The sequence below is a fragment of the Saccopteryx leptura genome, chromosome 10, assembly GCF_036850995.1.
Source record: "Saccopteryx leptura isolate mSacLep1 chromosome 10, mSacLep1_pri_phased_curated, whole genome shotgun sequence".
NCBI classification, from domain to species: domain Eukaryota; kingdom Metazoa; phylum Chordata; class Mammalia; order Chiroptera; family Emballonuridae; genus Saccopteryx; species Saccopteryx leptura.
In genome coordinates this window covers 23,465,620-23,480,130 of record NC_089512.1, presented here as the reverse complement: position 1 = coordinate 23,480,130, position 14,511 = coordinate 23,465,620, and the positions used below count along the sequence as shown (strand labels likewise).

General features: G+C 39.9%; 1 protein-coding gene across 5 annotated transcripts in view; it reads right to left on the bottom strand.

Annotated features, from left to right (window-relative positions):
- The window catches only part of NEK10 (NIMA related kinase 10), a 205,801-nt gene that overhangs the window by 116,317 nt on the left and 74,973 nt on the right, over positions 1–14,511 (bottom strand). For all 5 annotated transcript variants that reach the window (XM_066350788.1, XM_066350783.1, XM_066350785.1 and 2 more), the window contains exons 14-22: positions 14,217–14,278; positions 12,046–12,123; positions 9,631–9,695; positions 8,186–8,288; positions 7,947–8,075; positions 7,315–7,452; positions 6,257–6,302; positions 4,080–4,201; positions 3,840–3,942 (exon numbers count right to left, since the gene is read on the bottom strand). In XM_066350788.1, coding sequence (XP_066206885.1) covers positions 3,840–3,942; positions 4,080–4,201; positions 6,257–6,302; positions 7,315–7,452; positions 7,947–8,075; positions 8,186–8,288; positions 9,631–9,695; positions 12,046–12,123; positions 14,217–14,278 — 846 coding nt within the window. The remainder of the gene's footprint in view (positions 1–3,839; positions 3,943–4,079; positions 4,202–6,256; positions 6,303–7,314; positions 7,453–7,946; positions 8,076–8,185; positions 8,289–9,630; positions 9,696–12,045; positions 12,124–14,216; positions 14,279–14,511) is intronic.

The following is a 14,511-nucleotide window of genomic DNA, read 5'->3' as shown; positions in this document are numbered from 1 at the left end:
CAGCAAAACTGGGTGCCAGAGACCGAAGTAACACCTTCAAATTTGGAAGGATGATGACTTTCCTCTGAGAACACTATACCCAGCCAAACTACCAATAAAGTATGAGGGTCCCCTAAAAATATATTGTGACAGGTATCCAAAAATGATAACTTCCAAAGGACTCTTTCTTAGGAAAGTACTGGAAGACATATTTCAGCAAAACAGGGGGTATAAAAAGAGAAAGGCATAAGATATAAGAAACAGAGACCCCAGTGGAACAGCAGCGCACGGGAGTTCAGGACAATGGCTGTGCAGCAGACTACGTTCACATCCGCTCAGCGTCACAGCAAGGCCTTACAGGAACTGGTTATCGGGGAAAAGGAAACTGAGAATAATTGTCATGTTTGACCAGGTGTAAAGAGTAAAGACAAAGCTTTCATAATGTTTTTGGAAGATTTTGGAAGAAGAAATAATAAGTGCATTAAAAAAAAAAAAACTAGAAAAATAAACAAAAATAAAGGCAATTATTAATTCCACGAAAAACAAAAAGGTCTATGAGAAAGGAAAGGTAAACAACACTAAGTAATTATTATACAGTAGTAACAACATAAACATTGAATATTTACTTACTCTCAAATTGCGCTATACATGTATTGGCAAGATGGTGGACAGGGATGAAAAGGAAATAAGAAAACTAAATCCTCAGCTGTCACAGTAGAGAGTCAAACACCAGAAGAAAAGCTAAAGAGAAACTAGGACCTGGCCGGTTGGCTCAGTGGTAGAGCATCAGCCTGGCGTGCAGGAGTCCCGGGTTCGATTTCCAGCCAGGCACATAGGAGAAGCGCCCATCTGCTTCTCCACCCCTCCCCCTCTCCTTCTTCTCTGTCTCTCTCTTCCCCTCCCACAGCCAAGGCTCCATTGGAGCAAAGTTGGCCTGAGCGCTGGGGATGGCTCTGTGGCCTCTGCCTCAGGTGCTAGAATGGCTCTGGTTGCAACAGAGCAATGCCCCAGATGGGCAGAGCACCACCCCTTGGTGGGCATGCCAGGTGGGTCCCGGTCGGGCGCATACGGTAGTCTATCTGACTGCCTCTCGGTTTCCAACTTCAGAAAAATAAAAAATAAAAAAAGAGAAAACTAGTTGTAGGAGGGAAACAGAATTGGGAGTTGCATAGGGGTGTTTTCTTTCTTTTTTTTTTTTTTTTTTTTTTTTGTATTTTTCTGAAGCTGGAAATGGGGAGAGACAGTCAGACAGACTCCCGCATGCGCCCAACCGGGATCCACCTGGCACGCCCACCAGGGGCAACACTCTGCCCACCAGGGGGCAATGCTCTGCCCCTCCGGGGCGTCGCTCTGCCATGACCAGAGCCACTCTAGCGCCTGGGGCAGAGGCCAAGGAGCCATCCTCAGTGCCCGGGCCATCTTTGCTCCAATGGAGCCTTGGCTGCAGGAGGGGAAGAGAGAGACAGAGAGGAAGGAGGGGGGTGGAGAAGCAAATGGGCGCTTCTCCTTTGTGCCCTGGCCGGGAATGGAACCCGGGTCCCCCGCACGCCAGGCCGACACTCTACCATTGAGCCAACCGGCCAGGGCCAGGGTGTTTTCTTTATTAGTTTTTTAGCACTATTTTATTTTGTAAACTACTTTGATATGTACTGTTGATTAGAGAAATTAAATTTTAAAATTAATTCAAGTAAGTTTAGAAAGAAAGAAAAGAAGAAATCAGGCTACTACAATAATAGATTAACCTCAACATATTTAAATGTAACCAAGGAAAATTATTACAGCTAATTTTAATAAAAATGAAATGCAGAGTGAGCTATCAATCAGGAACTATGGCCTGAAAGCCATTTAAGAAGAATTAAACAGTCTCTTTTCTTGTATATATATATCATATATCCTAAAGAACAAATCTTTTTCATAGTTATTTATTTAATAGTATATATGTATAGTTTGCTATAAAATTCAAATACATCATTTATAATAATCCTTAGTAACTTACCAATCAAAATGCCTACATATTTATAAACACTAAAAATTCTTAAGGAAACACTAATTGATTTTATAAAAAGAAAAATAGTATGAAGTTTATGGTAAACAAAATTGTAATTAATTTCAGGGGATTAAGTAAATGTGTATCCAAGCTGAAGGTTCAGAATGATTTAGGGGAAGACACTCTTCTGCGTATGGAATCCTGATTTGGTTCACAATTATCTGGCCTCATTTTATATCTCACAAAACACATGGTAGAAATATTTTCAAGTAATTTTTCATTGAAAGTTATCTATAAAGTTCCTGTCTTAGGTTACTTTTAATTTTTTAAACTAATAGAGGATCTCTATTTGCAGAAATCTGGACAGTAAATCTAATCACTATTATTAGAGATGTGTGGTTTTGGTAAATGTGTACTTTTAAAGGAATTGCCTTCATGAGGAATTAGATTCTTCTAAAATTAAGAAACTCACCTTCAACATATTGTCATATATTTCTTATGTCTATAATATTTATGGCAGTGGTCTTCAAATCGGGGTGCCCATGGCAACCCACCGAAGGGCAGGAGAAAATATTTAAATCTTTACTTTGAGGTTTTTTTGGTTTTTTTCTTGTGGGAGAGACAGAGAGCGTCAGAGAGAGGGACAGATAGGCACAGACAGACAGGAAGGGAGAGAGATGAGAAACATCAATTCTTTGTTGCAGTTCCTTAGTTGTTCATTGATTGATTTCTCATATGTGCCTTGACCGGGAGGCTACAGCAGACCAAGTGACCCCTTGCTCGAGCCAGCAACCTTGGGCTCAAGCTGGTGAGCCTTGCTCAAACCAGATGAGCTCACACTCAAACTAGCGACCTCGAGGTCTCGAACCTGGGTCCTCCGCATCCCAGTCCAACGCTCTATTCACTGCACCACCGCCTGGTCAGGCTTTACTTTGAGTTTTAATGCACCCCTTTATATTTTATTTCTGTAGACTTCCTGTACTATAGAATAAGTGTACAGTGTACATATAGATATGTGTATAATTGATAAATACATATTATATGTATAAATAAATATTATATGTATGATAAATAAGCATACATGCAATGGTAGTATATTATCAAAAACATTTGTTACTGATGGAATACCACAATCAAAAGTATTTGGAGACTACTAACTTGCTTTCTACTTAGAGTTGCTAAACTGTTAATAGTCCATGAGAACAACACAAGTGTTCATGAGGGAAGAAAGGCAAAAAAAAAAAGCTAATATCGCTTCTAATCAGCTACAATGTTCATTTTAAGTTATGACTGAGAAATGAATCAACCTTTGGGGGAAATATTAATCTTCTCATTTGCAAAATTTTACCCAACACGAGGCCTACTTGCTACAGTTGAAAATATTTTGATAAAAACTGATGTTGAAATATACAAATGGCTGGATTGTTTCTGGCCCTTGATAAGTATATATATTTGTCACCCATATGGGACAGACTTTCTTAATTTAGTTGAAAACAATGTGTTCACATGGTGATCGTAAAAGCTTTTGTTGATGAAGTAATATTCTACAGAAAGAAAGGACCAAGAGACCATGGGCTTGGGAATTAAATTATCAAGCGTCCTAAGGGTACTTAATTCTCTCATATGGGCAAAATACAACTCGATTGTGGCTACTAGTCTCATAGGGGTGTTCAACTGAATTAAAATTTGAAAGAATTTAAGATTCACAGACTCATTTCAAATGTCCAGTAGTCACACGTGGCTAGTGGCTACCCTTTGGATAGAGCAGATATAGAACATACCCATCAGTGCCGTTAAGTTCTATGGGACAGCTCTGTGCTAGAATAATATTCAGAAGTTCTTAAATAAAAAACGTTAAGGTTTGTATACTTACTAACTGTTACTTTGTCCTTATCCCCCAGCATAATGTTGTTTGGCGTCAGATCTCTATGGACAATCCTCTTCTCCTTGTGTAAGTACCGAAGAGCTAAGCACAGCTAGAAACAGCAAAGAAGAAACAAATTTTATTTCCCCCAGTACGCATTTAACCCTGATGACTACTACACGTATCTCAAAGACATCAGCTCAAGTCTTTGCTGTTTTATAGAGAAATTTAATGAAAATAAAAGAGTACCTGAATAAAGATTTTCCATAGTCTTTCTTCAGTAAAACGAAGTTGTTTTTCCTTCAAAGAACTAAAATGTTCTCCAAGAGGGGCCCCTTCTATAAGCTCCATAACTATATACAACCTATCGTCTATACAGAAAAGAAAGAAAGAAAAAGGTAATAGAAGTTCAAGCTCAATAAAGATACTTTACAAACGCAGGAATTAGAATCCAAGCTTTCCAATGGGTGTGCAGGGCACAGCACTGAAGAGTTAGAGATGCGTTAAGATATGGATCCACTCAGTCCTGCAGGGGGTGGGGGTATGGTGGGGGTCTTGGGGCACCTGGAGCCCGTCTACAAACTCTTACAGACAACCTCCTAGCATAAGTTCACGCTGGCAAATACTATCATTTCCTACGTCCACAACAATGTAGAATGGTTGGGAGGAGCCGAGAGGCACAAGCTACTGATCCAAAGTCACAGAGGATTCCCTGAAGGACAGGTGAGCCCACCTTTCTCTCAATTATTTAAGTCTAACATTTACCCTTATATCAAGTCAGCCTCTCAGAAAACTGCACTTTAAACTGCATCATCTCATAGATTTACCTTTCAGACTTTTACAATGGAATCACGCCACGGTCTCGCAACGAATGACAGAGTTGAAAACAGCACCCAGGACAGAAATTTCTGTTATGCCCCTCAAGGGCAGAGAAAGGTGGGCTTCTCCTGGTTTTGTCTGATAGACACTAGAAACCTCGTAACTAATTGTGTTTATCGCCTTGCTTTGGATGACAAGAAACAAAGAAGTAAATTCTACTTCCTCCTTCAAAACCAATATGAAACTACTAACAATAGTATGTAATGTGTACTTTTGTGATGTTTTGGGTGTATATAATATATGTATGTACAAACTATTTACCAACATGAAATCATACTACACATACAACTTATAGTTTTTTTCATTCAACATCTTTATGTGTCAGTATACATAGACCTATGCCATTCTTTCTGTTGGTTACATAGTATTCCACAATACATTTGGATCATAATTTATTTAACAATTCTCCCAAGGATAGACATTTATACTGACTCTAGTTTTTCATATTTTTAATGTGTCAGATTAGGTAAATTTTATTTTTAATTTTCTCACATTTTATTTCCTTTTATTACAATTTTCTAATCTATTTTATCACATTTTATGTATTTTTTAAGCCACTTCTATTTTTTTAAAAAAAATCAGGTTGTAAAAAACATTTTTTGCTGTTTTGATTTTTAACTAAGACAAGTCGTGCCACTTCAGTACAAGTTAGAAGCCAAGCGAGATCTTTTTATGATAGGATATACTCTGAATTACAGGAATTTATTCTAATATCAAGAACCAACAGCCAAGGGTGCAGGATTTACTGGAGACTTTCGGCACTGAGCTCCTCTGAGTCAGCTAGAGCAAGGAATACGGTGAAATCATAACATGTCAAACAAACTACACAGCAGGTTTGCTTAACCATAGTAACTTTATATAAAGAGGGAGTGAGAAAGCCCCAATCTTTGCCTTATATATTTCTTAAATCTTCTTTCAAATGGAGGTTTACTTTGAAAGTTCATCTGGGATGTACATCATGATGATTTATCAATACTTATCTTATTGCAGTCAGAGGTCTTATCCTGGTTTAAACAATTGACCATTTTGGCTTTATTTCCATATTCCATCATCCTTGCAGAAAGAGCCGGCCTGCCCGCAGTATCAGTCAGGGCTCTATCACCACCTTGTGGCTATTCCTTGAACTTCAAGTAAATGAAATCCAATACCTAGCCCACTCCCAATTTATTGTGGACATGAATAATGTCATCTAATTCAACAAAAACAACTTTTGATATTTTCTTTAAAAAGCCACTATCCTAAAGGTTTCCTCTTTCTTGACTGTAAGTGATTTTGATGTGTATGAAAATAGCTATTATAACTATTTTGGTTTGTTCATTCAGTATCTCTCATATGGGAGCCCAGGTACTTCCTATAGGATTCTCGTTAGGTCATTGATTACATCACTATTCCACTGATCGAGGAAGTGATACACAAGATTGTTGACTATCACATAAACAACAAAAAGGTAAGAAAATAGATAAATAAGCTTGTTTTTGACATTCTAATATAAACATATGTAACAAAAATACATTGCCTTAATTAAAAATATGAAAACTCATACTTACTTTCCAGAAATGTTTTGTGATAGCGTACAACATTGGGGTGATAAAGCTAGAAAAAAAAATAATAACACATCTTACACTATTCCAAAATATAAACTTTTTTTTACAGACAATTTAGTTGGACTTTATATTTGAAAATGAAATTTTTACACTTATTTATAAAACTAAGCGTTTTAACTTATCTAATTCAGATTTTTCTCATGATTCTTTTTACTTAATACTTACAAAACTAGTCTGAAAATAGCTATCACCCATATAGCCTTATAAACTAGAATTAAAAACTGATCGTGCTTTATCACCTAATTGAACTAAAACTGAGAACTGATCATCCTGTTCATGGTGACCGTGTCCGGACACAGATGCTGTGCAAATCTAAGTAGTGGGGAAACAAAGAATAGTGAAGTGGAGAGCTCTCCACGGGAGTTATAAATGAGCAGTGTCCGTAATGAATATACAAGGAAGGCAAGTGGAAAAAGAAACCAATGTGTTCTTGGATCACAAAATGAAATCCCACTTCTCTTCTGACATGTTTATTCTTTCTCCCCAAACAAACTTTCATAATGATAGTTAATTGAGTTGTCACATTATGTCAGAAAATTCCACTCGTGCTAATAAATAATAACCCATCTGGAAAATCCCATTTTAGATTTAATAAGCCATATTTGAAGAATGTTAACAGCTTGGCTTCACTTGACAGGAGTCAGAGAACTCTTAGTCAAGTTCTGAGGCATGTAACTAAGTAACTAAATATTCTACAATATATCAAGAGGGAAATAGATGTGCTTACAGTTAAAAGAGAAGGATTTCTCTGTAAGAATCACTCTGTGCTATAAACTCTGTTCTTCTGTACCCATTGTCCTGATATAAACCCCAGAAAGTGTTTCTATGGTTCAATGTCAAGCCTTAGGAGAAAAAGCTAGCTAAGCTATCACCACTTTAATATCAATTATTTTAAACAGAAACAGCTTAAACAACATGGACAAGAATAGCACAAGAACTCTCCCCTCCTTTGGTGACATTTATTTAAGGAAAAGGCCTTCACAAACAAGAAAAACATTTACCTGCTCTTTAATTATGGTTAACTCGGAAACAATATTCTTCACACTGCTATCGCGATCCTTTTTATCCTTTCCAAACGCTGGGTTATGTAAGTTTACCTCTTTCATTGCTAAGAGATTTTGACCACTACACTTTCTAACCTAACAAGGAAGAAAATAAAAAGGCAAAGAAAACAAAGTGAGGTGGAGATAGAAAGAGGAAGAAAGAAGTACAGGAATAAGGTCACATGTTTAAAACAAGTTATTTAAATGTCATAGGACTTTTAAAATTCTGTATGTATTTTCACTAAGTTCAGCTCAAAAAATAGGATCGATCTGCAATATTCAGTAGGATTTTACCACGTAAGTACAGAAACCCTGGTGTGAATAGAGAGGTGTCAGGCATGGGGACAAGCCATTCTGACTATGTTTTATGAGGGATTAATGACTAATGACACTTTTTGTCTTCAAAAGTCAGTGACCAATATCTAGAGCTGCAAGTTAAATCAGACAATTTTGATGAAACTATTGGTAGACAAAAAAAAAAAAATCATTTAAAATTTTCTATCTATTTTTTACTATTTTTCAGGAAAGGCTCTAACTCCACTGAGTGTGGGTCTGTAAGCAGGACATCTGGTGTGCTTGGGGGCAGTGACCTTGTAAACACAGCCGAAAGCCCCACTGCCGAGGTGATCCAAGATTGCATAGTTGCCTATATACTTCGAAGGTGCTTTATTCTGATTAATGCTTTCAATATTTTCAGCAATTTGCTTCAGTTCTTCCTCCTAGCAAAAAAAAAAGATAAATAAATAAAAAGAAAAACAAATGGTTTGCTGTGATCAACTCCATCCTGACCACAGAGCAGCCTGCCCAAATTTAAAGACTCAAGACTTACCACTAATAAATTCAACTTTGATACCAACTCTTCATAAGCACTGATATCCCGAACATAATGTCCTATATCGATGAAGATCTCAAACAAGTCGGTGGGGAAAAGTCTACGGGGAAAAATACACACAGAGACTTCACACGGGATCTGGAAACTTGCTCAATCCTTCCATGTTCGATCTAGCTCATTCATAGGTATTAAACACACTTCATTTCCTTAGATTATAGACAGAATGGGGGGGGGGGGAATAATACTCATCAGCTTATCTCACAGAATGAACTATAGCTACAGTTCGTAAGGGTTAGGTAAAACAAATGAAAGTTCTAGAGATTCTCCGTACAGCATTCTGTTTATAGCCAACTGCACTGTGTTGTACAATTAAACAGCTGCTTAGAAGGTATATCTCACGTGCTCTTTACTACAATAAAAGTAAGTAAGATATGGATTATACAAATACCTTATTTCTAAGATATTTGGGGAAATAGGTAGTAAACATATTACTAAGAAATGTTTACTGTGTATTTATTGAATACTGAGCACCTACATAAATGCCGTTTGAGTCAGTCCTCATATTAACCCTGAGAGGGTATTTTATTTCATAAAAATAAACGTAACTGAGAAAAATTGGAGAGATTTATGCATCATTTCTAAGGTACTGGCTTCAGGGCTTATTAAAATCTTTAAGTCAACTCAAAACGGATGACTTAGAGCCTTGAAACAAAAGGTTTTAATGAAAAACTAAGTTTATTTCCTTTTCTTCCGCCAAATTCAAGCATCAACTGGAAATAAAATAACAACATTAAATGCTGCATGTTTCTGAACAAACGATGTTACAGCAACGCAAGATTTTATTTCTATTCTGTCTTACCAACAAAATTACTGTGGATCTTGGGGCTATGACTTTGGCTAACCTGCCCAGCTAAACAGCGTGCAGACCACACACGCAGGTAACCACGGCCTGCTTCCCAACGGGATGCTTCTTCTGTCACGCTCACCAGCACAGCCTCCCCGCCCCAAAACATCAGCCTCCTCCCCATCACGTGAGCCCCTCCCCTGGGGAAGATGCCCGGACAAGCCCTGTTCTTTCCACAAGAGAAAATAACCACATCAACTTTGGAATTTACGAATGGGCTAAAACAAGCACGCACTTTGATGCCACGCATTTAAAATGTTAATGTCTAAAAAAGAGAGAGAGAAACTGAAACCACAGCGGTCACGTGTAATTAATCGCCGTATTTTATAGTGATGCGTGCTCTCTCTTCATCCTGTTCACTTTCGGTGTTGAGGTGTCAGTGGGATAGTTCAGTTTTCTCTGTGGAATCTAATTAGTCTGAAGACACTTGTTTTGGATACGGACTCGGTCTTCTCTTATTGCTCGCAACAACGTCAGTTATGGGAAAAACAGTGCAATCTAGTGGCGACCGGTCACTTGAATTTCTCTAAGCTCATACCTTTTAAAGAGAGGTCTGTTCCTTTCCATACTGAAGAGAAACCTCAGGGCTCTGAAAGCGTAACACTGGAAAAGACAAGGGGGCGTGATTCTCCGAAGGTACTCGGGGCATTAAAAACATTTCAGGACAGAGTTATCGTGAAGTAAACACAGAAGTGGTTTTCTTGTGAGCGTGGCTGATCTACGAGATGGCCAGAGCTTAGTTTCAAAAAGCGTTTGTGTTGTAGAAACGCTAGGGATCTCGGCCTTGCTTCCCTCAGACCTGTCAGGAGTTCCTTTCTAAAAAGTACAAAACGAACACTGAGACAAGAAGCAAAATTCCTACGCCGAGAAAGCCAAGTGTCCAGAGATGTCCCGGAGCTCAAGGTTTATTTTGTTTCGAGCCTGCTACGTATACCTCAATATTTATATGAGATTTCTGTGAGAAAATAAACACTAGAGAGGATGACATATAAAAATAGCCACAGGCACACTGGACTCAAACCTGACGTATTGGTCTCCTGAGTCAAGAGTCTTAAGCGTTCCCCAAATAGAACAATCGACAGTAACTCCTGTGAACGCTCAGAAAGAGGCCTGGGAGACTTCACCAGAGCAAAATAAACGCCTGCTGTTTTGCAGTGCCGAGAAATAAAAAGACGGCTTCCAGCCTGCGCTGGTACCTGCCCAACAGGCCCCCCTCCGCTGATCGGGCCTGCTGGGTTTGAGTCTGGAATCATTTCACGAAGCCAGTGATCCGAATGTAGAAGGGTCACAGGCAGAACTGCCCGGAGAAGCCAGGCAGATGACAAAATGACATAAAGGAGTCTGGTGAGAGAGCAGTGGCCACTGTGAGTGAGTGGAGAACTCACGTGTTCCTGGAAAGCCATTTCAACATGAACTTTTCAAAACCCTCTGCTGTTTGCCCTGGCTGATGGCTCAGTTGGTTGGAGCATCGTCCCCGAAGCACAAAGGTTGCCAGTTCGATCCCCAGTCAGGGCATATATAGGAATAGATCAATGTTCCTGTCTCTCTCTCCCTTCTTCTGTCTTTAAAATCAATAAAAACAAAACAGTTGAAATCTGCTGTTTAGGCCCTGGCCGGTTGGCTCGGTGGTAGAGCATTGGCCTGGTGTGCAGGAGTCCTGGGTTTGATTCCCGGCCAGGGCACACAGGAGAAGTGCCCATCTGCTTCTCCACCCGCCCCATCTCCTTCCTCTCTGTCTCTCTCTTCCCCTCCTACAGCCAAGGCTCCATTGGAGCAAAGTTGGCCCGGGCACTGAGAATGGCTCTGTGGCCTCTGCCTCAGGCGCTAGGATGGCTCTGGTTGCAACGGAGTGATGCCCCACATGGGCAGAGCATCGCCCCCTGGTGGGCGTGCCAGGTGGATCCTGGTCAGCGCATGTGGGAGTCTGTCTGACTGCCTCCCTGGTTTCCAGCTTCGGAAAAATACAAAAACAAACAAACAAAAAAAAAAACCTGCTGTTTAACAAAATGCATGCACAGGATGGATCTGTCTGTCTCTGTGCCCAGAAGAGTGTCACACATCTGTGGGGCACTGGAAAAATTTTGTCCCACACTGGCATTTACTGTCACTCTCCAAAACCTGTGGCTGCCAGCCCACAGAGAGCACCAAAAACTTGGCTAGGTTGGGCCACCATTCTGGGAAATAGCTCCCCAATCAGATTGACAGCAAAGGCTGCTTTGTACTTCCTTTTCTAAATGACTTGGATAAAAAAGATGAGCCACAGCTACTGCAAAGGCTTATTTAAAATCTGACTTGATCATCCCGGTGTCTTCTAGTGGCCCCTGATGCCCACTCCTCAAAAGAGCACACAGGACCCTGCATAATGTGTCCCCTTCTTACCTCTGAGGCCTCATCTCCTGAAGTACCCCCTCCCCCAACCACACAGCCCAGGTCCACTGAGCAGCTTACGCACTAAGCTGTGAGCTGTCAGGCTCTCACACTTTGCACATGCTGTTCCTTCTGTGTGGAATGCCCTTCCACCCAGGACCAGCTGCCATTGGTGCCCCACTCAGATCCCTGCAGCCACATGGCAAGTCTTTCTCATCCACTTTACAGGCTTTCCTGTGCGAAGGTGAGATGTTCGTGACTGTGGTCTGTGCTTCATTTTCCTTTTATTATTCCCTGATACTCGAGCAATACATATTTTTTAAAAATAGAACTTTCTGATAAGCAAAGAAATAGCTCAATAAAATGGCCTACTTCCCTCCCGCAGAGAAAGCCTTGTTGAGCCTCTGACACTGTTAGCAGCGAGCGCTCCCTCCCACGCCAGCCTCTTGCATTAGGAGTGTTCCCTCAGTCAGGGCAGGGACCAGCACGGAGCATTTTAAATATTCTAAAATAACAGATCATATTATCAGAGTTTCCCTAGATTTCAAGCAAGATGATATTGAAGAACAATGGGCATGTTTATTACCTGTAATAGATTAGTTTTTGCTGCATTCTTTTGTTTGTTTGGTAAGATTAATTTTGCAATTGTATATACACCATTTTCCTGCAAGAGTAAAGGAGCATATTATCAGAGACCAGTGGCAATGCCACAGAGATGCACAAGCACAAAGAAGGAACTAAACAATCTCAAAAATTAATAGTATGTATAGTTAGTGTAATCTTGGAACTTTAAGTAAATATAACAGGACAAGACTACAAATGTCAGTGTAAGTTTTTACACACCAAAAACTACAATCACAATCTTAAATTTTCAGTTGTTCTTTAAAGATTATAAATAATAAAGTACATCAATTTAAAGTGATTGCAAACAGCCTGACGAGGTGCTGATGCAGTGAATGGAGCATTGGCCTGGGATGCTGATGACCCAGGTTTTGAGATGCTGAGGTCACAGGCTTGAGCGTAGGCTCACCAGCTTGAGCGTGGGCTCATCCAGCTTGAGCACGGGATCACAGACATGACCTCATGGTTGCTGGCTTGAGCCCAAAGGCTGCTGGCTTGAGGAAGGGATCACTGGCTCGGATGGAGACCCCAGTCAAGGCACATATGAGAAGCAATCAATGAACAACTAAGGTGCTGCAACTATGAGTTGATGCTTCTCATCTCTTCCCTTCCTGTCTGTCTGTCCCTGTGTGTCCACCAATCTCTCTCAAAATAAAGTAAAAATGGAAAATAAAGTGATGACAATACTTTAAAAACAGAATAGAGGATAAAAAAAAAAGGCACTTAAATATATTTTAATCTTTATACATTGCATTTCAAATATGTAATTATAAAAGATAATTTATCCCTTTATAGTTTTTAATTAAATAATACATGTAGGTTAATTATATATTATAGGAAAAAATAAAAGAAACAAGAAAAACAGAATAAAAAAGAAAATAAATGTTATTCATGAGAACACAGTCAATACCTGGAGGAATGAAGAAAAAACTACTAACTTCCTGCTGGTTTTCTATTATCTATCAAATGTATAATTTACTGAACTCTACTGTATGTGGACATTTACATGATAACCAAAGAGCTTTACCTGCCTTACTGCATTTAGTCTTTACAGTCATTCTGTGAATTAGTCTATAATCTCCCTGTTTTATACATGATAAAACCAAAACTTAGAGGGGCGAAGTCACTTTTCCCAGGACTAAGCCAGCAAGTAATGACACTAGAAATTGTTTGAACAGCTTGTGCCTCCGCGCCAGCAGCCCTCACCGGATAGTTTTCCCGTGGAGTCAGTACTAACCTAAAAGGTCTGAGAACCACAGAGTCTTTTATCAGTTTCCCCAGATTTCAGTCGCTGTACCAACCGCCCCCTGATTAGCTGAGCTCCCCTCGGGACTCGAATCATTGGTAACCTGATCCCTAACTAACTTTTATGTCCCTGTTTATATTTTGAAGTTGGAGTTGGACATATTGTATTGACCAAAAATAAAAGTTTCCTTTCAGTAAGCACGAAGTAACTTTTAGAATAGAAACCCACACAAGGGTGGTACACATGTATGTATTTATATACAGTTGATGTATCCATTTGAAGAGTACACCTGATGTACTACTGTTTATGTTACTGCTTTCCTGAACTCATGGTATCCTATATGCCCAGAATTAAAGCAACGCAGAATAGTTTTTTTTAAAAAAATAAAGAAAATGAAAAATCATGTAGGAAAGAAACATCATTGATTACCCACATGACAGTTCTTTCTAAGCCAAGCAAGTTAAAAGAAGAAGGACAAGAATATGAAATGGAATTCTATGAGTTAATAAGCCATATTAAAATATTTTAAAACCATGTGATGGGCCTAACCTGTGGTGGCGCAGTGGATAAAGCGTCGACCTGGAAATGCTGAGGTCGCCGGTTCGAAATCCTGGGCTTGCCTGGTCAAGGCACATATGGGAGTTGATGCTTCCAGCTCCTCCCCCCTTTCTCTCTCTCTGTCTCTCCTCTCTCTCTCTCTCTCTCTCTCTCTCTCTGTCTCTCTCTCTCTGTCTCTTCCTCTCCTCTCTAAAATGAGTAAATAAAAAAAAAAAAGATTTAAAAAAAACTAATAAAGTAATAAAACCATGTGATGGTATCCCAAAAGCTATGTCCTGGGACGCAGGGCGGGACCTGGTTGTGGAGCCCATGCCCGGGAGCCACGCGCTTACCTGAACCACCTGCTGGGCGTTGGTGTCGTTGAGCACAAGTTCAGTGAGGGCCGCACAGGAGGCTGGAAGGAAACCACAAATGGTCATGTTGTCATTGCTGTGACTGCAGTGTCACACGGTTATATCAGTACTCTAACTCCAGGGAGCTCTGTTAGTAGTCACTGTCCAAAAAAACACTAATTTTCCTCTGTCAGGATCCGGGAGAAGGGAAACTGACTTTTGGTGGCTTCTAACTCTCATTTTCATAGGATGTGAGTACAGGTACACCCCACAGAGGCCCTTCTCCGAGCACGTA